The sequence below is a fragment of the Nicotiana tabacum genome, chromosome 13 (assembly GCF_000715075.1).
Source record: "Nicotiana tabacum cultivar K326 chromosome 13, ASM71507v2, whole genome shotgun sequence".
In the NCBI taxonomy this organism is placed as follows: domain Eukaryota; kingdom Viridiplantae; phylum Streptophyta; class Magnoliopsida; order Solanales; family Solanaceae; genus Nicotiana; species Nicotiana tabacum.
The window spans coordinates 1,055,536-1,080,904 of record NC_134092.1 but is presented as its reverse complement, the minus strand read 5'-3'; the positions used below and the strand labels follow the sequence as shown (position 1 = coordinate 1,080,904).

The 25,369-nt window shown below is 37.9% G+C and overlaps 1 protein-coding gene across 2 annotated transcripts; it reads right to left on the bottom strand.

The window, feature by feature from the left end:
* LOC107787458 (tRNA-specific adenosine deaminase TAD1) lies at positions 1 to 7,235 on the bottom strand. Of its 2 annotated transcripts, none has more exons than XM_016609039.2 (11): positions 6,954 to 7,234; positions 6,734 to 6,854; positions 5,547 to 5,719; positions 5,306 to 5,440; positions 3,059 to 3,172; positions 1,926 to 2,095; positions 1,764 to 1,840; positions 1,553 to 1,672; positions 1,191 to 1,278; positions 548 to 682; positions 1 to 447 (listed from the first exon to the last, which is right to left on the bottom strand). In XM_016609039.2, the coding sequence occupies exons 1-10, from the start codon at positions 7,120 to 7,122 to the stop codon at positions 569 to 571; spliced, it is 1,281 nt and encodes a 426-aa protein (XP_016464525.1). In that variant the 5' UTR covers positions 7,123 to 7,234; the 3' UTR covers positions 1 to 447; positions 548 to 568. The 2 variants fall into 2 exon arrangements, with proteins under 2 accessions (XP_016464525.1, XP_016464526.1); XM_016609040.2 differs by having other exon boundaries at positions 320 to 457; positions 6,954 to 7,235.
* Between the last annotated feature and the right edge of the window lie 18,134 nt (positions 7,236 to 25,369).

The following is a 25,369-nucleotide window of genomic DNA, read 5'->3' as shown; positions in this document are numbered from 1 at the left end:
GAACCTTGTGAATGCTCTAAGAAGATAATTACAGTAAAATCACATTAGTTTTGTGTCTTAAGTGAGAATACAGCATAATGTTAATTAGCATGAAACTAGAGAGTAACATGTGACTGAAACCCAAGAAAAAAATAAAGCAAATAGCGGTGACAGCATCCTTTCACATGCATAATGCACTAAGGCTCAGATTTTCATTTTTTCAGGTGATCCCTTCAATAACAGAGGAAGAAACTTGAAATCACTTTAACTAATTCCCCTGTCAAACAACTTCACAGAGCTCTAAACTGAGAAGAAGGTAAATCACGTAATTTGGCCTATTCGCCTGTCAATTCAATGAAGTTGTTCACCCGGAGTTGGGGTCATACTATCGGCCTCAGCTCCAAAATGAGCCACGACCCATGTTCAACTCTTCAACCGTCAAATATATTCACAGATCCACCATTGTACCTGCAAGGCACTATCTTGCTTTTTTCAATTTCTTTTCACACTATATCTTCTAAATCACTTGCAACAAACTTAACCAATTTACACATTAACGATGTTATACCTCATTTTTCAGCAACTCACTTCACGGAGCCATGAATGAGAAGATCTCAAAATCTTGAGGCTTCAGAAACCAGTTATTGAAATTTGAACTGCCTTTAAAGGTTTTTGAAGCTAAATTATATTCTTGCGAATTATCCTGCAAACGATAGTAGAAAGCGGTGAAACACTCTTTTTCCGCAGATTTAGCTCTATTGCTACGAAAATATTAGTCTCTTCAGTTCACATAAAGTGAGCAGTATAAGTTATCACATAAGAAAATATGCTTTCTTTTTTTTTTTATAAGGAAAAATATGCATGTATTTGTATCCAAACAACTGCATGCCACCTTTATTGCTATGAACAAGGGCGGAGCTAGCATGCGGGAGGGGTTCGGCCGAACCCAATAACTTAGGTCCAAATTTTGTATTTGTCTTAAAAAATTTATTAAAATATGACAAACTAATTAATTAAGACCCCAGTAACTTAAACTAACTACAATCCCGAACCCATAAATTTCAAATCTTGACTCCGCCTCTGGCTATGAAAATATTAGTCTCTTTAGTTCATCTAAAGTGAACATAAGAAAGCTATCACATAAGAATGTAAATATCAATATTTTTTGGGTAATCTATGCAGATATTTGTACAGAAAGAATAACATATCACCTTTAGTTCTCGATAAGAGTTCTCAACAAAAGCATGTTCACTTAAGCAATTACGTGATAGTGATAAGAAGGACTCCAAAAAGCGCTTCCTGAAATGATTATAGTAGATGTTATTTCCAACAATTTACAAGATACTTCCGCATACCATGGATAAGCATGCAAACTTTTAAACGTCAGAAAGGACAAAATACTAGAAGCACCTTTTTACATAACGATCACATTAATTTAGTAAAAATAACAAATTGTGTGACTCCTTATTAAGCATCAGACTGAATTTTCTAAAATTTTACCCCACGAAAATGAAGGGTCATAGCATTAACAATGCTACAAAATTTTCTAAAATCTATTCCTTGATGAGCTTACTTGCATAGAGAAGACTCAGTGGAAGGAGACAATGCGCCTTTTGCAGAAGTACCCTGCTTCCTGCCAGTGGTTCCAAGTATGACTTCATGCAACCCAGACTTGTTCCAGCATATGGAATACCTTGAAAGCAGAATACGCTCTTTGAGAAGAAAAAAAGAAAAGCAGTAACAACAGATTATTCACCTGGAATAAGGAATACTGTGAAACCTACCCACAAGTTAAAGTGGTGAGAGCAGTTTCAGAATGTTGAAACTCCTCGGATGGAATTGGCGCTACAAAGACAAGTGGCTACCAAAGGCAAAGGGAAGAAATGTAACATATATACAGTGATGATAAGATGAAGAAACACGACTAAATTAAATTGTGCAGAAACCTTGTTCACTTGGAATGGATCGATTAACTTGTTGGACAATGGTAAGATCCGCTCATATACAGCTCTCATAATTTCATCTTCAAGAATGGAGGTTTTAGAAGCTATATGGGACTGTCCAATGGTCACAGAAGAGATATAAATTGGATCCAAGAAGTAAGAAAGTAGAGCTCCTGCAACAAGAGTGGTACTTGACTGAAAGCAGAAACAACATAGAACTTCCGGAAAATACTAAATAATCACTCCAATAAGTAAGAAAGCAAAGCTCCTGTAATAATAATAATAATATAATGACTGGCTTAGAGTTAAAACACTGACAATCACCAGAAAATAGAAACTTTTCGTTACATGAAATATTCAAAGCACACTAAAGAGAAAGTCTTCACAAAGTTGATAATACAACAGCTACAAGAGCAGTGCTCACAGGTCCATTTCATGAGACAATGTCCTCAGAAATTTAAAAGTCTAAGCACCAGGACTTTTTTCCCTTCCAAAAGGCAATGATTATACATCAAAAACTACTTTCAATCCCATGAAAGATGAAGCAGACAACAGACCATCCATGCCATTGCATATTGAATAGTCAGATGTACCCATGTGTTTTATTGAAAAGACTAAATGTGTTAGTAACGTGCAGGTCTTTAATGGGAAATCGTAATAATCAAAACTCCACGAAAGATGGGGATTTACAGATTTAAAAATCTACTAAAACATCCGATACTTTCATATAGCTGCTAATCTCAAATAATTAAATGAAACGAAAGATGATTTAACGCATCAATTTAGTCGATCTAGAGAAACAATTATCGGTGTACTATATAAAACAAAAAAATTTGAACACGATAAAGAACTTGTGCTATAACAGCTTCTATACTATTCAAAAATTCTGAGAAAGGTAACAGTTTCTATATACGTCAGTCCTATGTTGCTCGGACTCTCCGAAAATGTCGATGGGTGCGTGTCGGATCCTCCAAAAATAGTGTATTTTTGGAGGATCCGACACGGGTGCGGCAGCTGTTTTGGAGAGTCCGAGCAACATAGCGTCAGTCCTCATTAGTTATTTCTAAAGGTTTCCTTTATTCGCTTTGGATGTTTAATTACTGAAAGCATATCTAACAAAAAGAAATATAAGGAACCTTGTACACCGACCACGTTCCAACGGGCAATCTTATCAGAGCAGCTGACTGACAAAGTTGTATCTCCACGACCAGGTTTTCGCACGACTGTGCCAAAGGCCACGGGAAAACAACCTGAAAGGATAAAATCTGAAATTATTCTTAAGAAAAGAATAAACAGCTATGAGAGCATGGCGATTTACTTATCATTCATTATCTCTCTCTCTCTCTCTCTCTCTCCTCTTTTTTAGTTTTTTACTTGCTTTTAAGTTATGAGGGGGAGATAGCACTTTGGGTTTCCTAAATCTATTCTCATACAACACATGAACCATTATTTAGGACCTGGTGAAAAAGTCTTAAAATGAGACAATGTCAATTGTCAATTTTGGTACTTTAATAAATTATGGTTAGATCGTTTTCCTCTAAGCATTTGTTCATAAGGACTGCTATACATTAATATCCAAAATCCATATGATTAGATCTGCCTTTTGCACAGTGAACTGCTGTTTGGTTAATCTCAAAAACCATAACTCAGGGAACGCCTCCAGAGGACATGATAATGTAGAAAATGCAGAAAGACTGGCGCGCCCAATTTCTTAGGATACATAGCATAGACATCATGATCAGTCCTTTTTATTTTCTTCCCTTTGGGCTATAATTTGGTTCCTCAAGTCAATTAACTGCTGGTGTGACGTGTTTACCGTTAATATATATTAAAGTTTACACCAGAAGTAAAGATTAGTTATGAATACTAAACAGTCACAAGCCAAATACTACCTCAGCTCTTCAGATACAACTAAAAGATCACCTTGACCCTTTTGCTTTTAAATCTTTAGTCTACGTGGTTTAGTGTTTGTCCCAAAAAAAAATCAATCCTCCTTTAGGGGTTTTCCCAAAAACACTATCCTAAGTCGAAATTATAAACTTTTCAATACAACAGTTTCCATTATTCTATTCTTCAGAGACTAAAAAGTAACATGTCGATCCAATTCCCTTTCTTTTTACGACTGAGAAATCCATCTTGAGCCAACCCTTAGGACCAACCGCAGCCTTCGAAAGCCCGCCCCTCTACCTTCTCCATTTAAATATCAGGCTTAGTTCGCATGGTGCAAGGCTCAAACTTGTGAAATAAGTCACAAGTCCCTCCACCTTTGCCACTTGAACTAAGTTCTAGCGGGCATAAATAAATAAATATGGAATGCATGTATTTCTCATGGCCAATCCCAAGTAGTAAAGCAGAGACTCTGCTCTACGAGGAGATAGGATATGAGATCACGCTCTTCGGATAAAAGCAGGATATTTCCTTTTCCAAAAGAAGAAGAAAGCATCAACCGCTAGCATCAATAAAGTGGGCTTGATAACTAATTTTTTAATAAATATTGAACAATATACATTTTTATTTTTGAGAATAAACAATACACATTTTTATTGTCTATTAATATACGTGAAAAATCAAGACAGGCAAGTCTACTGGAACAGGACTACTATGTGAATTTCTAGCATAGTACTTTTTTTAATAAGTAATTTCTTACATAGTACCTCACAACAACAACAACAACAACCCAATATAATCCCACTAGTGGGGTCTGGGGAGGGTAGTGTGTAGGCAGACCTTACCCCTACCCTGGGGTAGAAAGGTTGTTTCCGATAGACCCTCGACTCCCTCCCTCCAAGAACTCCCCACCTTGCTCTTGGGGTGACTCGAACTCACAACCTCTTGGTTGGAAGTGGAGGGTGCTCACCACTAGAGCAACCCCCTCTTGTCACATAGTACCTCACAAGGAAGAAAATAAGTTCAAAGAGTGGGTGACACCAGTTCATACGGGTAAAAAGGACCACTAACCCATCAAGACAGCCCACAAAAGACGGGTTTGGAGTTTGGACTAGATATTGAGCCAATGGATTGAGCTAGAACTGACAAAAAATGTAGAAAGAAAGAGCAAAATATATGAACTAAGTGCTTGAAGGTGGTCAGAGTGGAAGTGGGCAATAGGCTTGTGACCAGGCTTGGAGTTTTGATCTAAGAATCCACCTTGCTGATCTTGCCTTAATATGCATGCCCATTCAGGAACCAACTCAGCCTGACCGGTGAACAAAGCTAGCATTAAGCACTCTAGCAGAAAAGATCTAACTAAGTGAAGATTCTACCCCCACTTGGGATTACTTTAAACAGTAACTTAGTCAACAAATCTGAGTAACAAATGACTCAACAGATTCTATAGGCATTACAGGAACTGGCTATACCCAATGTTACCAATATGGTCATACCATCATTCACTGTAGTATATCCCAATGACTCCCCTTTTGAATAACTAAGTTGCATAGATGAGCACATCATGTCCCCTTCCTTTGAAGGACTATCACGCAATGAAGAGCGTTCTGAATTAGGTGAGGCAACTCCACCTGCAAAGAAGCTAGCACAATAACTAAATCGAAAAACAGAGAGTTCTAGTCTTACATGAAAATGAAGAATGTGCTTTAAAACAGATAACAGGCTATCAGTACCTACAGGGTAATTGTGATATGTACAAATGTAACTGCCACCCGTGTTTCATTTTCAATCTCTTTGGTCCTAAACCATCATTCTCCAAATGGAACATGAAGTTTGCCACATCATCACATAATACACTTCCATTGCTATCATGAGTACTGTAAAAATGTTGAATCTCTGAATACAAGTACCTGGTGTGATCAAAGAAAATCTTTAAGGTCACTGATAAAAGTCCTTTTCCTTTACCAAAAGTTAGGACATATCTCATCCATGTACTCCTAGACAAATCCTTGATCACTCAATATATAACACTCACATAAAAGACATTAGCACAGCAGCACATGCGCAAAGTCGTGAAATTTTAGAATTAAGACTTCCGTCTTCACTCCAGAAATATCATTTCCTGTGAATAGAATCAAAGACCAGCTTCTGCTAAAGGTGAAGAATAGACTGGTAGGAGGACCAAGGTTCATTCGAAATTGTTCAGAAGGCCCCTTCCAATATTACCAGACAACATGAGGGGAAACATATTATTTCCAGTCCCTTTCAAGAACAAGATAAAATCCATTCCCTTTTAGTTGTTAAATACAATACCTAGTAATATAGTCCGTCAACTTATTATGCTGATATGCCAAAGTATGGTCAGTTGGTGATGGATGGTCTCATGTGAAAAATGAGAATTGTTGCATGATTGAAACTGTATTCTTGCACACAATTATAACATTCAAATTTAATATATGGAGTAAAGGTCCAAATTTCCATGTACCATCCGAAATTGCTTAATTTTGCTTCCAGTTACCCATTTGGTCTGACTAATACCCTAGCTGTTAGCAAACCATCTCATACTTGCTCTTTCCACTGACGAAGCTCCAGTATAAAATGGATAGATTCCACGTGTCCAAATTGTTCAAGAAAAAAGGTCCAAATTTAGCCCTGAACTTTTGACTATGGTTTAACATTATCCTTAGTTGGACCTTCATTAGACGTCAAGGGCAAAAAACAACTCTTTTTGCTGACGACATGGGTAATATTAAACCAAAAGTTTAACAAAGGCTAAAGTTGATCAATTTCAGATAGTACATAGACTTTTTTGAAATTCCAAAAAGTCCAATTCAATAAGATGCTTTGATCTTCCTACTTCAAAGATGTATCATTTATTTCCTCTAATTCAGCAAATGGAAAAATGAGCAAAAAAAAAGAAAAACCTAAGTAGAGCTCTTCTAGCGATAATTTCAGCATGAGAATCATTCACAACATCGCCTTTCGAGCTCCGTCGCGAACGCCCTATGCATTTCGTCCCCGTTCCCACTGATATCACTTTTAGTTCTGCAGATAATAAACAATTATGTTTACTACAGCAAAAACAGTAATAGAAATTCGGAAAAAAAATCAATTGTTAAATGAAGTTTCCAACTTTTCTGAGACCTTGGGAAGGTGAAGAGAGAAGAAAAGAAGCCAAAACAGTGACTTCACGGCCCTGAGGTTTTCCTTTCTTCGGTAAACGCCGGTATATTGAGAGAACTGCTTCTGATACTTTCTCCCCCCACGGTTTCTCCGGTGCCGGAGCAGCCGTCCTTTCTCCGGTGGCGTCCATATTTTCAGTAAAGTGTGAAGTAGAGTAGTAGACTGAAAGTTTTTCCCTAGGCCCTTATTCGGAATAGACGAAGGCTTTAAAAGTTGCACGAATAAGTCTCATTTGATGATTCATAACTCATTCAAAGAATACGATTGTTAATACAATTGATAATTAGTACAAACTACCACCTATTTCCTTTTTGGTCCGTATCAAAAATAATGATCACTTTCTAAATTTAGAAACAATTTTGGTTTATAACCACACAAATATTCTGGACCCCTTTTAAAATTGTTTAGGACCACAAATTCCAAAAGTCTTCATTTTTTCTTAAACTCCGTGTCCAGTCAAACAAGTTCACATAAATTGTTGTTTACCCAAAAATCAGATATCGTTAAATTTAAATATGGTTCTAAGAGTATGCAAATTCATTTGATACAAAATGACAATACAGGTATTTTTGCTATAAAATGGGTATGATGGATGGGAAGACTGAAAATGAATTAGAAAAACAAACACAATGAAATCTTAATATATCCTGGAAGACCTGTGGCTATTGCAGTCTATCTCCCTTTTTGTAGTAGAGGGTCACTGCTTTATCTATAACAATATAATAAAATAATACATATAGTGGAGGACCCATGATGGTGTGTCTCTTCCTTGATTCTCGCCAAGATTCTCTCCATCAGTGCGGTTGTAACGGCTCTTGTCTGCGAGCTTGGCACTGGCTCGAGCTCGGTGTTAGATCGAACCCCCAGCCTTGGTTCGAGCTCGGTTCTACCTTGGGGCATCGATATTCGGGGCCTGTGTCGGTCGGTGTTGCCCCGTAGTCCGATTCGGACACGGGCTCGATAATGATATCGAGTTTTGCCGTTGATTGGTCTTATAGCTCGAAGCTCGACGTCTCTACTTCGGAATTCGTCCGAGCTTGTCATGTGGATACCCTTCGATTGAAACGTCATTGTCTCGACCGGTCTTTATGACTGAGAATCGGTTTTGACCGTACACAGATAGTCCCCTCGTTTCTCGGAAAGGATGTGGCGAGGAACGATTTGATTTCCCTGCGGCTCGATCAAATTTATGCTGACGTTTCTATCGAACCCGATCTTGATGTATGTGATAGCTGTCCCATCGGCTCGGTTTTACCGAGGCATTTAATGTGTGTCAGACGGTGGTCGGCCACCGCTGATACCGAACCGTCATGCCTTAGTCTATAAATAATCTTTCCATATAACCTTTACCACTTTTGCGCCTTCTCTTCTTCCAAACTTTCTTATTTATCCTCTCTACTTCGCTGCTACGGGGCCGTCCATACCAGAATTTTGGTGGTGTCTATTTCTTCACCTTCCTTGGCACTCTTTCCTTTCATATCAATGGCCAAAACTTCCAAAACCGTACCTCAGAAGGAGAAAGCTTCTTCCTCACGGTCGTCTGATGATAAGGCGCCGGTGGAGCCGTCAGTTCATGACTATGTTCCTGGCCCGTACATTTTGAAGACCGATTTTAAGGTGGAAAACCCTTCCTCCGTTCCGGGTCGACGTGAACACTTATCGATGTATACGTGCTCTATAATGGAGGATCACCTCGAGGCCGTCAGAAAAGACTGCAACTGGGGTTCCGAGGTCATGTTGCAAATTCTGTCTTCCGATGAGAGTGTTACCACTTACGTGGAGGGATTTTTACGTGTTTATACTTATCCCTTCACACTGGGACCCGTCGATCGGGTGATTATTGATTTCTGCAAAAGGTATCAAGTCACCCTTGGCCAAATGCATCCCTCTTTATAGCGTATAGTGATCTTATTGCGCTTCTTCTCTATCAAAGCCGGGGGGTTGGATTTTTCTCTTAACCACCTCATACGACTGTATCGGCCTCAGATCTTTCGAGGACTAATCAGACTTCATCGTCGGGCATCGAAGGCTTTGATGTCGAGCATTGATGAAGACAAGGATTGGGGTTGGATGGGTCGTTATATTCGAGTGAGGACCCGTGATCTCATTCCGGAGGAGAAGATGCCATTCCCTGAAGAATGAAATTTTGACCGTAAGTGATTTCTGTTCACTTTTCATGTCATTTTCTGATTTTTTCTGATGTCCTTCCCTGATGTTCAGCTGCCCCTTGGATGCCACAAACGGTGCCTGACCTCCAAGAATGGGTTCGGAAGTTAGCCTCGACCTCTTCTTACGCCGAGCGCGCTTGGCTTGATTTGGCAAAAGGCAGATGGGAGGCCAAGAACCATGGTGAGGTTTGCTTCGTGTTTCCTTCGAAGTATTCTTTGCGTTCTATTCGTTACTGATTTCCTTTTGTGCAGGCGTAACCAGGGATGCCGCTTTGAGGCCTTCGAGCGGTGAAGAAGGAAACAAGTCCCTGGTCCCTAAACAGGGGGAAGATAAGAAGCGAAGAGCTTCCTCTCGGTCAGAGGACCCCAAGCCCAAAACTCGAAGGGTGAGGAGAAAAAGCAATTGCCCTTTCGATTGACTCGGTCCAACGACTGAGAGAAGAAGAAGAAGAAGAAGAAGAAGAAGAAGAAGAAAATACCTCCTCGGCTTTGGTAGTCTGATCTACGGAGTCCATCGAGGTTGCCAGAGCTCCCGAGCCGATGGCGGCTGTGCCTGTCGGGGTTGTTTCCAAAGACCTGAGTCTCGACCGGAGTACTCCGAGCGATTTGCTTGGGGCTATGACAATGGGTGATTCGCCTTCTCTTCCATCTTTTTCTGAGGAGGCGCTGAAGGAAGCTCGAGAGTTGAAGACTCCCGATATCGGCGCAGGCTCTAGTGTAGGGGATCCTTTTAGGGATTATTTTACTGGAGTCGACGATGGTTTCAATATCGGTGATGCTTCTTTTTTATTAGAGGAGGCTCATCGTTTCATTACTCGGGTAATGATTCTTTCATACTTGGTTTCTTTGTTCTTTTCCATACTTGACTCGTGTTTCTTACTGTGCAGGCCATTAGTAGATTTCGAGTCGATCTTAGCCAGTGTGAGGCCAAGCTCCGGAAGGTCTCAGGTGAGAGAGATGCCCTGCGGCTTCTTTGCAGCTAAAAGGACGAGGCTATAAAGGACCTCCAAGCGAATTTGGCTAAGGTCCGTGAAGAAGGGGTCGAGCTCTATAAGCAGGTGAGCCCCGTTTTGTTAAAGTATAGGTCTGACTCAACCGTGGAAGTTAACCCTTCATTGTCTCAGTTGCAGCAAAAGATCGAAAATATCGGGTTACTTCGAGAAGAAGTTGATCAAATCCGAGCTAAATGAAATCGGTGGAAGGAGACCCTCGATCGCCTGGCAGCGGAAAAAGAAACCATCTTAACAAAATTATTATCGGCCGATGTTCAACTTCGAAGTGTCAAGCAAAAGGGGTTGGTTCAAGCTAAGAAGATCGAGGAGCTTGAAACACGACTTGCTGAGGCTAAGGCGGAGGTTGAGTCGTCGAAAGTCTTGGTGGATAAGTCCATTGCTGTATATCGGGCTAATGCTGAGGCTGCTCAGATGGAGGCCCGGGAAGCGGCGAAGTCCGCCGATACTCGAGCTCATTGGATTTCCGAACTTGCTAAGTGTAGGTCTCGGATGGAGACCCTCGAGGAGATACACGCTCAGTTATATGATATGTTTGACTAATAATGATTCAAGAACTTGCCAACAGGGAATATCGTGGACAATTAAGCTACTTTGACTAACTCTTTATGGTGATCATCAAGTGACAATCAAGCTATGATGATTCAGTCCAGCTTAGTAGGTCAAAGCATTAATGTGTGGCATCTACAAGAAAGATCCTGAAGACTACTAAAAAGGAGTAGTATGGTGCATAAAGTCCCCCGCATTCATGTTAGATTTGGGGAAAGGTCGCATCCCTAGGGGTGTGATGTAGATCGTCTGATATTGCTCTCACACGCATACACAAGTATACATGGTCAATCAAGTAATAAAGAGTGAGTAGAGTATCGTTTCCACGAGAACTTGTGATCGATTATCAATTAAATCAAGCAAATTCTAATTTATCGAGTGAAGAACAATTTCAAGGGATTTTTGTTTGATTAATTCTGCTAACTAAAGCTGTGATTTAAAAGAAGAATTAATTAACTAGCACACTTAGCACAGAGATTTTTATTCAATGAGAAATAATATACCAGGGTCATGGTTGGATAAGAATCCTGTTGAATTCTTCAATCAACTCGACTTATTAATTTATCCGGGTTATTAACCTGCAAGGACAATAATACTCGTAGAAATTTGACAACGTCTACTTGCCTATTTAAGTTATTCTAAACCCTATATTTCTATGTGATTACAGATAAAAAGAACTCATTAACGATTTCTTGCATATTTGGCTAAGCACGTCAAATAGGTATATTTCTATCCATATTTGCAAATCAATTCTCCAATGATTAGGTTCAAGATCGAGCTCTATTCAATCCAATTGCAATCAAGAATTACCTCTTTCAAGTTCAACTCAAGATTCATATGTAGTATTTCACTGTTAGTTAGGTAGTAATTAAACTCAAGATATGAATAAACAACCCAATATGATAAATTAACTCATCAAATCAATATTCGAATATCAACATTCATGTAAAACCATAACCCCAGAATAAAAGTGTTTAGCCACACATAGTCATGGTAAAAATCTCAAATAATTTTCAAGAATACATAAAAATCAATAAAAGAAGGGATAAAGAAGAACTCAAGATGAATTCCAAGATCTCCAAACTCTGTGATGGTTTTTTCCTCCTTCCAAGTATATTAGATGACCTAAAAGAGATATTTTTGGCTTATATAATGCGTACATGGGTCATGGGTTTAAGTTTTCCTTTTTCTAACCCGATTCAGCTTCAGGGATTGATGCTGGGGTGGATGCTTCGCATCCGCCTCAGCTTCCACTTCTTCATCTTCGCATGCTAGGGTGGATGTTTCGCATCCACCCTTTGTTCCTTCAATTTTTCTTCCCATTACACTTTTGGTTGACTAATACCCTCGTTGTGCAAATCATCTCGTACTTGCTCTTTCCATTGGCGAAGCTCCAACGTGAAATGGATAGACTCCACGTGTCCAAATTGTTCAAGAAAAAAGGTCTAATTAAATTTAGCTCCGATGAACTTTTGACTAGGGTTTAACATTATTCTTAGTTGGAGCTTCATTAGAGGTCAAGGGCAAAAAACAAAACTTTTTCCTAACGAAATGGGTAATACTCCATCCGTTCACTTTTACTTGACACGTTTTGACTTTTCACGCTACTTAAGAAATAATAAATAAAGTGCATAATTTACCATGATACCCATATTAATTGATGCATTTTTTATTGGATTTGAGAAAATAATTTGAAATAAGTAATAAATACTGTGGGTATAACAGGAAAAAAAAATGTTGTCTTCTCTTGATATACGTAAAGTGACAAGTAAAAATAAAAATCTATATTTAGTATACATGCCAAGTAAAAGTGAACGGAGGGAGTATTAAACCAAAAGATTAAAAAAGGCTAAAGTTGATCAATTTGGGATAGTACATAGATTTTTCTTAAAATTCTAAGAAATCCAATTGAATGAGATGCTTTGATCTTCCTACTTCAAAGATTATTCTTTTTAAAACAGAGAAAGGAGCATTTATTACCTCTAATTCAGCAAATGAAAAAATGATCAAAAAAAAAAAAAAAACTAAGTAGAGCTCTTCTAGCGATAATTTCTGCATGAGAATCATTCGCAACATCGCCTTTCGAGCTCCGTCGCGAACGCCCTATGCATTTCGTCCCCGTTCCCACTGATATCACTTTTAGTTCTGCAAATAATAAACAATAATGTTTTCTCCAACAAAAATAGCAATTATAGAAATTCAAAATAAAACAATTGTTAAATGAATTTTCCAACTTTTGTGGGACCTTGGGAAGGTGAAGAGAGAAGAAAAGCAGCCAAAACGGTGACTTCATCCCCCCCCCCCCCCCCCCGCACGGTTTCTCCGGTGTCGGAGCCGCCGTCCTTTCTCCGGTGGCGTCCATATTTTCAGTTAAGTATGAAGTAGAGTAGTAGACAAAAGGTTTTTTGAATTTTGAAATTTTTCGAAAATTTAAAAAACTCTAAAAAGTCGTCTTCAGAACAATCCAAAATTATATTCATGTCCAAACACAATTCTAGTTTTCAAATATTATTTTCACTTAAATTTTTTTAAAATTATTTTTGGAATTTTACAATTCTTATGTCCAAACGCCGACTAAGTCTCATCTGTCATTTAAAGAGAATGCCATTGTAGTAGTATTATATGTCGCATTTAGCGATGTCGAATGCCATTGTAGTAGTATTATATGTCGCATTTAGCGATGTCATAACAATTATAAGTCACAATTAAATGGGTTGCTATTCATGACAAACAATTGACAAAATGCGATTTATTAGTCACATTGAGCGTTTGCAATTAATATGATGTCGGATATGATTATTGCAATTTATGAGTTCAGTTTATGGACCGATTTCACTGACATTCTTTCCTTTTTCCCATTTTCGATATTCGGTTTGAACTTCCTTACAAGTTACATATAAATTTTCTTTTCAAAAGTTTGACTTTTCATTTATAATTCTCCAGTAGAGAATGACTATTTAATTATACCGAAAAGAAAAAAAAGAGTTTCTTCTATGATGGTAAGTTGGTAACCCCTTATATGTTTTCTTGATAAAATAAACGTATCTCACGGATGCATATGTATACTCAATACTGCTTTATTAGTTGAATATCTTTAGTAAATATATGTCATGCGACATTGTAGAATAACTCATTACTTTATATTGGAGCCTCTATTTTCTACAAAAAAAAAAAAAAAAATCTTCCTTTATCGGAGAATTACAAATAAAGAGCTAAAAATTTTAATTTTTTCTATATGTAACAAATAAGGATCAACGAAAATCCAAATTGGTGAAGAGGGAGGCATGCCATTAGCGAAAATAGCTCGCATTCAATAGATGCGACATAAATTGCATTCTACAAATGCAATGATTATAATTTATGTTCGAAACATGTGATTTATAAATTGTATTCGGCATATACAACTTACATATATAATAACTACTTCCATTTATTCTTTCCGTTATGCTTTATCCTTATATCGCTATACATGTGTTTAGCATATTTATTTATGATATTCTTTTGAAAATAACACACCATTGAAATTATTGAGCCAAAAGTTCACATTTTCGGGAAAATAATCCTTTTAAAAATAACACATCATTTATGAAAGGACTATCTTTTAATTGCTGGAACTGGAAAATGACAATTTGTGAAAGTTTCCCCGTGAAGTTGAGTTATGCACATACTTTTCCCCATTACAATTATTCTAGTATTCTATCAATTGGTGCACATGCATATAATTAGTCCACCAAAAGTTAGACATTTCATTAACATTTTTTAGTTGAAATTTAGATCCCGTTCTAACATGATCTTTATTCTAATTTAATTAATTGCCAGGCCACTTCTTTTAAAATGTTGTTTTCTTCATGAATTTGTTTTTTTAAAGCTTTTTCTTCCCTGTTGAAACCTTTTGAGTTTTTGAAAAATGTCAACTCGGTATAAGAAGCTAATGGAATTGTACTTGGATGTAGTTCTGGGGTTTTATTAGGTTAGAATTTCATTTTCTTATTGTATAACTAAAATGAAGATAGTTTTTTTTAATAATAGAAAACAACACGAAAAAAGAAAGGTATAAAAATGAAACAAATATTTTTCGTCATAACCATGTTTATTTTTCTTCTTCTCGAGCCGAGGATTTCGGAAACAGCCTCTCTACCCCTCTGGGGGTAGGGGTAAGGTCTGCGTATACTCTACCCTCCTCAGACCCCACTTGTGGAATTATACTGAATTGTTGTTGTTGTTGTAACCATGAAAAAATGTTATGAAATAAAGATTTCCTTTTTTTGTATTACTTTAGTGTCAGACTCATTGTATCATGTGAAATTGTAAATTTAAAAAAAAAAAATAAGACTTCCAGAAAAGCACAATTTAACCTTTGAGAGTTCCATTACATAAATAAATAATTTTAACCTAGTATATATAGTGTAATATTTTTGCGAAGGAGGTTCGAACCCCTTCAGCCCCGGCCCCTTGGTTCCACCCATGCTATAAAGTAGTTACATCTATATCTTATATCATGTATTATGTATGAGCACTTACCAATTTTACATTTTCACACACAAGGTACCTCATTTTGATCTTCCTCTCCAGTTGCGGATTCATAATGTAATATGTGAGTTCACGTTAACTATTAACCTGCTTTTGGGATTTGGGAGTAACAAAATTCACTCATTTTTAATCACCAGCACACATATATATACTCTACATACTTTTTCACATAGAAAAGACAGCCTCTCCCACGCAAAACGTACACATCTTCTACCTCAGCAGAAGAATCATGTCGGTCCAGAGGTGGAGTCAGGATTTGAATATTATGGATTCGGAGTTCTAATTATTTTAAGTTACTGAGTTCTAAAATAATAATTTTTAATAAATTTCATAAGATAAATAGAAGGTTTGGACCAAAGGTACTGGGTTCGGCCGAACCCGTATGTCACGACCCGAAATTTCCATCGTCGGGACCATGTTGGCACCTAATATTTCTAACGTTAGAGGATCATTAAACCAACTCTTTTACATTTCAGCAATTAACAACAAATAAGCCATAACGAGCTAAAATGAGTGCAGAATTATATATATCCCTCAATATATATATATATATATATATATATATATATATATATATATATATATATATATATATATTACTACCCGCATCTGGAGTCACAATTCACGAGCATTCTAGAATTCACTACAAGTAATAGTTTGAAAGAAATACAACTGTTTGAATGAAAGAAACAATAAAACAGAAAAGATAGACGGGGACTTCAAGGTCTGTGAACGCCAACAGATCTACCTTGAGTCTCTGGATAGCGGGTCCAACAGCTAAAATCTCGATCAACTCGAGTCGGTACCAAAATCTGCACAAAAAGTGCAGAGTGCAGTATCAGTATAACCGACCCCATGTACTGGTAAGTGTCGAGCCTAACCTCGACAAAGTAGTGATGAGGCTAAGACAAGACACCTACAATCAAACCTGTGCAATATAACAGTGTATATACAAATATCAGTGAAGAACTAAACAAGTAATATCGGGAGGGGAAAATGCTGAGAGGCAGTACAATATAGAGAATCACATCAGTAATCATAACTTGAGCAATCATTATACCTTGAACCAATAAGAATAATTAAACACAGCAAAAGAAAATCCCCCATTATATAATTAGTTTCAAAATCCGACCCAAATTGAGGTCTAAATCCTTAATTTACAAAAATCCTTAATTCTTCCTAAATCCCTAGTTTTCTACCATAAAATAACAAAGATTAGGGCTAGGAATTTAATGGGTGATGTTAGAAATGGAAGAAAATGAGTTAAAGAGTACAAACCAATGAATTGATGTTGAGTTTTTCCTTTAAAATCGCACCTAGGCCGAGTTCTAATGGAGAGTTTATGAAAAATGCGTAAAATTCCGTTTTGGTTATGTTTTAAGTCACGGGCGTCAGGCCTTCTTCGCGCTCGCGAAGGGCCGGCCGCGTTCGCGATGAGCAGCAGCCCGAGTGGCTTTCGCGTTCGCGAAGGCTGTTCCCCCGGCCTTCGCGAGCCATTGCTCGCGTTCGCGTAGAAGAATGACTGACCCTTCCCCCATGTCCCTAAAGCTTCGCGTTCGCGAGAAGCTGGTCGCGTTCGTGAAGGTTAAAGCCCCTATTGCTTCGGGTTCGTGACCCAGCTACCGCGTTCGTGATTAAGAAATTCGCCCCGCCCCAGTTTACTCTTCGAGTACGCGAGAGTACCTTCGCGAACGCGAAGAAGAAGACACGAGATGACAGCTGAAGCACAAAAACCAGATTTTCTAAGTTTCAAAACACCCGTAGCATATTCGAAACTCACCGAGCCCTCGGGGCTCCAAACTGAACATGCACACAAGTCCTAAAATATCATACGAACTTACTCGCGCGATCAAATTGCCAAAATAACACCTAGAATTACGAATTGAATACCAAATCAAATGAAATTTTTAAGAAAGCTTTAAAACTTCTATTTTCATGACCGGACGTCCATATCACGTCAAATCAACTTCGTTTTTCACCAAATTCGACAGACAAGTCATAAATATTATAGTGGACTTGTACCGGGCTCCAAAACTAAAATACCGACCCGGTATCAACAAGACCAAACATCAGTAAATTCTAAAAATCATTAAACATTCAAATTTTTAATTTTTCATCAAAATTCCATATCTCGAGCTAGGGACCTCGGAATTTGATTTCGGGCATACGCCCAGGTCCCAAATTACGGTACGGACCTACCAGGATCGTCAAAATACGGATCCGGGTCTATTTACTCAAAACGTTGACCGAAGTCAACTCAAATTAATTTTAAAGGAAAAAATCCTCATTTTTATCAGTTTTAACATATAAGCCTTCCGGCAGAACACACAGACTGCACACGCAAATCGAAAAAGGCTAAGATGAAGTTTTTGAGATCTCGCAACACAGAATTATGTTCTAAAATATAAGATGACCTATCAGGTCATCACACTGTAGCTTATGGGCTAGCTCCGCTCCTGTGTTAGTCCCACCTGAATATATAGCACCAGAACCTCACCCATTAACGCCATAATCAGTAGTATATATAGCTCCGAGAACCTCTTGGGTTAACGTTGTGACCTCTACCACTGAAACTCAAAAAACACCATACAAACACCGATCGATCGAACTTCATTACTCAAAGTGACAAATGACCACCGCAGAAACCCTCTCCTCTCTTTTATAAAAACTGCGAGCCAAATTTGTGCCACTGGCTCGTGAAGGTTTAATTTGTGCCGAGCCAAATTCCGGTCGAGGCGTTTGAGTTATCAAAGCTGTTAAACAATCGAATTCCAGCTACATTCAGGTCCATTCTTATCTTTAAATCTCAACTTTCGTTTTGTGTTTGTCAGTATAATAAAGTGTGCGATAAGCTTGTGTCATGCTTTGATAAATTATGAGTTAATTCATATCTTTGTGCGATTGTGCTGCTTGATTCATTGTTTTACGTTGAGATGATGGGATACAAGTGTGATGACCTAAAATGATATTTTTAAATTTTGATAATTAATTTTGTGTTCTAAGACCTCAAAAAGCACGATTTATTATTTCTCGATTTGCGTACGTAATTCGTAAAATTTTCTAGAAAGTTTTTAGGTGAAAAATGGATTAAATGTGAATTAGAGCTTTAAAACTCAACTGAGTTGACTTTGGTCAACATTTTGAGCGAACGGACTCGGATCAGTATTTTGACAGTTCCGATAGGTCCGTATCGTGATTTGGGACTTAGGCGTATACCCGGAATCAAATTACGAGGTCTCTAGCCCGAAATATGGAATTTTGATGAAAAATTAAAAGTTTAAGTTCAAATAGTGACCGGATGTCAAATTATATGCAAACGACCCCGGAATAAAATTTTAATGATTCCAACAGCTCCTTATGGTGATTTTGGACTTAGGAGCGTGATCAGAATTTTATTTGAAAATCCGTAGTGGAATTAGGCTTGAAATGCTAAAAGTTGATTTTTTGGGAAGTTTCATCGGGGGTTGACTTTTTGATATCGAGGTCAGAATCTGATTCTGGAAATTGAAATAGGTCTGTTATGTCATTTATGACTTGTGTGCAAAATTTGAAATCATTCCGAATTGATTTGATGTGTTTCGGCACAAGATATAGAATTTAAAAGTTCAAAGTTCATAGATTTTGATTTGAGGTGCGATTCATCGTTTTGATGTTGTTTAATGTGGTTTGAAGTCTCGACTAAGTTCGTATGGTATTTTGGGATATATTGGAATAATTGGTTAAGGTCCCGAAGGTCTCGGGTGGATTTCGGAAGGTAAATGGAATGGATTTCACACAAAGAATGCTGAAAATTTTTTCGCTAGAAATTTCTTGTGCGTGGAGCCAACTTTGGAGGCTTATATCTCGCATTACATAAGGAATCAAAAAGTTTGCAAAAATGAAAGTTGTAGTTGTTTAATTCTAGTTTCCAGAAAGTTAAACCATTCCTCATTTGGACATTTGTACAGAACGTTATGACGGATTGAATGAAGGCCGGTAGAGTAGTTTTGCCAGAAATTTCTGATGTGTGGAGCCGAATTTGGAAGCTTATATCTCATAATTCATAAGGAATTCAGAAACTTTTCAAACCATGAAAGTTGTAGTCGTTTGATTCTAATTTTCATAAAGTTAAACCATTTATTATTTGGACATTTGTACATAAAGTTATGATCGATTCAAGGAAGGCTGGTAGAGCAGTTTCTGGTGGACTTTTAGTGACGGAAAATGGACTTTTAGTGACGGATGAGCAGAAAATTAAGGACCAAAAATGGTCATTTTCTTCATTTCGTTTGAGATTTTTGGAGCACGGTTCTTGGGCGATTTTTAGGCGATTTTCACGGGAAAACATTGGGGTAAGTGTTCCTTATCCTATATTGTTTATATTTCATGATTCCATACTCGTTTACATCATGAATCCGTGAATTTATGGAAGAAAAATCAAGATTTTTGCAAAATCTTCCAAAAACAAAAATTTAAGATTTGAAGGTCGAGTTGTTATCAAAATTTGATAAAATTAGTATGGCTGGACTCGTAATTGAATGGGTTGTCGGATTTTGTAAGTTTCGTCGGATTCTGATATGTGGGTCCCACGGGAAAATTTTGAGCTAATTTCGGATTTTATTAAAAAATATAATATTTTCTTATGAAATTGATTACTATAATTTTTGTTGAGTGTATCGAATTAATTATGACTAGATACGAGTCGGTCAGAGTCGGAAAAATCGAGGAAAAGACATAATACTTGGTTAAATTGGAGCAAGTCGAGGTAAGTGACTTGTCTAACCTTGTGTGGGGGAAATTTCCCTAGGATTGATAATTGTAATATGTGGAAAGTCATGTACACGAGGTGACGAGTGTGTACACGGGCTAAATGTGAAAGATTATATTTTAAATTGTGTAGATCACTGTTGCACATTAATTAAATTATTTCACATTGTTATATTCTTCATTATTTATTTAATGTTTATATTTTTAAATTTGCTTGACCTTTTCTTGCTAATTATTTTATCTGTTTAGTTAGAACTTGATTTTCTTTATTCTGTGCATTATTTGAAGGTTGATTTTTTTTTAAATTAAATAGTATTAATATGAAGTATTTGACATTTTTAAACTTGATATTGAAGCAACGTATTAAAGATTTTGAAATATTATTTTCCTGAATTATTTACTCCTGAATATTTTTGTAAGATTTTCGTACTCATTGTGATGGAGTAGTGAGCTCTTTATTGTGGAAAAATATTATTGTTGAATTATTTTGACATGAGCCGTGAGCTCTTTATTGTGAAAAAATATTATTGTTGAATTATTTGACATGAGCAGTGAGCTCTTTATTGTGGAAAAATATTATTGTTGAATTATTTTGGCATGAGCCGTGAGCTCTTTATTGTGGAAAAATATTGTTGTTGAATTATTTTGGCAAGTTAAATTATTTGAGCACTTGAGGTACAAATTGTGATATATTGTGATATTGATACGCATGCGGTGGTATAAGGTCTGAGTGTTGAAACGCATGCGGTGAGATAAGGGTGGCTTGATACGCGTGGCTAGTAGGGGGAACTACTAGAAGTCATGCGGTGTGATAAGGATGGCTAAAACCGGGGATGCTATTTCGGGAAAAATATTTTCTCTCAAATAAATTGTGAAGGCTCCCGCGGTGAGATAAAAAAAATGAGATATTGTGAATTTATTTATGATTTGGGACTACGAGGCGGTACCTCGGGAGTGCCCTTATTGATATTGATTTATGGCCGCAGTTGCCTTTGATTATTGTTGTGATTTTCTTAAAGTTGAAAAGAATTCTGTTTTGTTTCCGTGAGGTATTTATTTGCCATTATTTGATGTAATTAAATGTGACATACTACTTGATTCATTTCCATTGTCATTTTATCCTATAATATTGTTTAAAAATTTTATCATGCCATTATTTATTCTCCAGTAGGGCCTGGCTTGACCTCGTCACTACTTTACCGAGGTTAGGCTTGGCACTTACTGGGTACCGCTGTGGTGTACTCATACTACGCTTCTGCACATCTTTTTGTGCAGATCTAGGTACATCTTATCAGACCATGCATCAGTAAACTAGCTGTACGAGGAGACTTCGAGGTATATCTGCCAGCGTCCGCAGACTCCGGAGTCCCCTTCTATCTTACTATGTTGTCTTCCTTATTTGCTTTAGACTCTGATGTATAGAGACATAGAGAATAAATTCTTAGAAGCTTGTGACTTATTTCTACCGGGTTTTGGGAGTTGAAATTGTTTGAATTGTAGTTTATTTATTTCAGATATTTATTATTATTCCGCATTGATAGGCTTACCTAGTCTTAGAGACTAGGTGTCATCACGACATCCTACAGAGGGAATTTGGGGTCATGACAAGTTGGTATCAGAGCTCTAGGTTCATAGGTGTCATGAGTCACAAGCAAGTTTAGTAGAGTATTGCGGATCGGTGCGGATACGTCTGTACTTATCTTCGAGAGGCTATGGAACTGTTAGAAAATATTTATTTCTTTGACTCCTTATCGTGCGGCATTGATTTAGCTTGAAACATATATCTTATATTCCTTTGTATCCACTCGTGTATGACATTGCGCACTCGGTATCAGTTGTGCGTCGACGGTTCGTGATACCGCAGATGGACTATGAGCGAGCCAGAGATGCTCAAACATTGCCTTAATGTGTGGTTTCGACTGAAGATGTGGGCGTATTGAGAGATCACCTAGTGAGTCATGTGGGGTGCAACGGACGTTGGCGTCTTGTTGATTTATACAAGCTGTGAAGGTTATTATTGTGGATCATCGAACGTTGTGACCTATGACTTCGCGCCGAATGAGGGGAGTCCACTACCAATGGGTGGATTGCGGGGTCATATATTATATCAGTTTTGGCCTGAAATATATATATATATGTGGTACTGAAAGGTTCCCTAAAAGTTACACATGTTTAAGACCTGAGATTTTGTAGAGGATAAGGTTGGGACTTGCGGTATGTCCGTCTCCTTAATAATCTTATACTTCAATACCAAAGGAGTTATAGAAACAACTCTATATTTGTAGAAGGTCTACTCAGCGTGGACGTCACTGTTGCGGATTTTGGGGTGCTTCGGAGGAAGTACACTTGTTGACAAGAGTCTGGACTATGTGGTTTGTGACAAGATTTGTCTGTATGTGTCACGACCCAAAATTTTTCACCGACGGGACCGTGATGGCGCCTAACATTTCACTAGCCAGGCAAGCCAACATTAGAGAATCACTAAACCAATTCCTTATTTTCATTCATTAAGTAACAATAATTAACTAAAATAAAATATAATAAATGCGGAATATCATAAAAACTATATTAATTACTACCACCCGGATCTGGAGTCACAATTCACGAGCATTCTAAAATTTACTACAAGTAATAGTCTGAAAGAAATATAATTGTGTGAATAAAAGAAACAGTAGAACAGAAATGATAGACGGGGACTTCAAGGTCTGTGGACGCCGACAGATCTACCTTGAGTCTCCGGACAGCGGACCAATAGTAAAACCTCGATCAACCAGAGCCGGTATCAAAATTTGCACAGAAAGTGCAGAGTGCAACATCAGTACAACTGACCCCATGTACTGGTAAGTGTCGAACCTAAACTCGGTGAAGTAGTGACGAGGCTAAGGCAAGGCACCTACAATCAACCAGTACAATTTAACAATGTATACGCAAATAACAGGAATGAAGAACTAAACAGAAAATGTCGGGAGGAAAAAATATACTGAGGGGAATACAAGATAAAGAACTATAACAGAATGATCATCGGAGTAGTCAATATACCATGAATTAACAGGAATAGTAAATACAGTAAGGAAAAATGCACGGCATCACCCTTCGTGCTTTTACGCTCAATCTTACCATAAAATTAATAGAAATGGCATGGCATCACCCTTCGTGCTTTTACTCTCATATCATGGTACGACATCACCCTTCGTGCATTAACACTCACAATATGACACGGCATCACCCTTCGTGCATTAACACTCACAATATGGCACGACATCACCCTTCGTGCATTAATACTCACAATATGGCACGACATCACCCTTCGTGCATTAACACTCCCCCTTTCCATAATGCAGTGCATAAATAACAACAAGGAGATAGAATAACAAGTACAAACCGTACTTCAATATTTGGTTCCATAATATCAATCTCAACTTGAAATAAAAACTCAATTATCACCAGAAAATCCGTAAACATAATAAGAACGATAATTTGGATAACACTAGTATAACACGTAGCAATTTGGCATAGGAATGAGGCAATGTCAGATAAATAGAGAAACATGGAAAAACAGGTAAATTGGCGGCGCATAGGTACTCGTCACCTCACATATACGCCGCTCACATGAATTTCACTTAGCAATTAATCTAAGGTTCCTAATTCCCTCAAGTCAGGGTTAGACACAACACTTACCTCCAAAGGCCACTTAATCCTCAATCACAGCCTTTCCTTTGGAATTCACCTCCAAACCACTCGTATCTATTCAAAAATGACTCAATAATATTAAATATTTCTAAAGGAATCAATTATATTGCATAAATTAAATTTCCCAAATTTTTCTCCAAAAAGTAGAAAAATCGACCCAGGGCCCGCTTGGTCAAAACCCGAGGTTCGGACCAAAATCCTTTTACCCATTCACCCCTGATCCCGAATATGTAATTAGTTTTGGAATCCGACCTCAAATTGAGGTTTAAATCCCCAAATTCTCGAAATCCCTATTTTCTACCCTAACCCCTAATTCTACCATAAAAACTCTAGATTTTTGGTTGATAATTCAAGGAATGTAATGGGTAATTGAAAGAAAATGGTTTAGAATCACCTACCAACACTTTGGGGAAGAAAATGACTCTTGAAAATCACCTCTACCCATTTGGTTCTTGAAAAATGTTAAAGAAATGGCTTAAACCCGTGTTTGATTCTGTTTTATGCACTGGGCGACAGTGTGCATCGCGTTCGCGAGGCCACTGTCTCGTTCGCGAAGGGTACTGGTTGCCAAGCCTTCGCATTTTCGAGACGTTGCTCGCGTTTGCGATGGTTACGCTCCCCTGGCCTTCACGTTCGTGAGACGTTGCTCGCGTTCGTGATGGTTACGCTCCCCTGGCCTTCGCGTTCGCGAGACGTTGCTCGCGTTCGCGATGAAAGAACGACCAACCCTCCCCCAGGTCCCCAAGTGCTTCACGTTCGCGATGAGCAGATCGCGTTCGCGAAGGGTAAATCCCCCAGGCCTTCGCGTTCACAAAGAAGTATTCTCAGCCTCACCGGATTACTCTTCACGTTCGCGAGAGTACCTTCGCGAACGCGAAGAAGGACATGCCAGAACACAGATTCTGCAGAAAAAACCAAATTTCCAAAGTCCAAAATATCCCGTGGCCTATCTGAAACGCACCCGAGCCTTCGGGGCTCCAAACCAAACATTCACATAAGTCTAAAAACTTCATACGAATTTGCTCGCTCGATCAAATTGCCAAAATAACACCTAGAACTCTAAATTTAGCACCAATTCAAATGAAATTCTCAAGAACACGTTAAAATCCATAACTTCTCAACTGGACGTCCGAATCACGTCAAATCAACTCCATTTTTTATCAAATTTCACAGACATGTCTTAAATATCGTAATGAACCTATACCGGGCTCCGGGATAAAAATACGGACCCGATACTAACAATGCCAAATATCAATCAATTTTTAAAAACAAATAATTTCTAAATTTTTAATTTTCATCAAAAATTCATAACTCAAGCTAGGGACCTCCAAATTCGATTCCGGGCATACGCCCAAGTACAATAATTCGATACGGACCCACCGGGACCACCAAATACGGATCCGGGCCCGTTTACCAAAAATATTGACCGAAGTCAACTAAAATTAACTTTTAAGGCAAAAATTCTTATTTTTATTAGTTTTTAACATAAAAGCTTTTCGAAAACCTGCCCGGACTGCGCACGCAAATCGAAGAGGGTAAAAATGAGATTTTTAAGGCTTAAGAGTGCCGATTCGAGTTCTAAAATATAAGATGACCTTTTAGGTCATCACATTCTCCACCTCTAAAATAACCGTTTGTCCTCGAACGGACATAGAAAAATACCTGGGCTGGTGAAAAGGTGGGG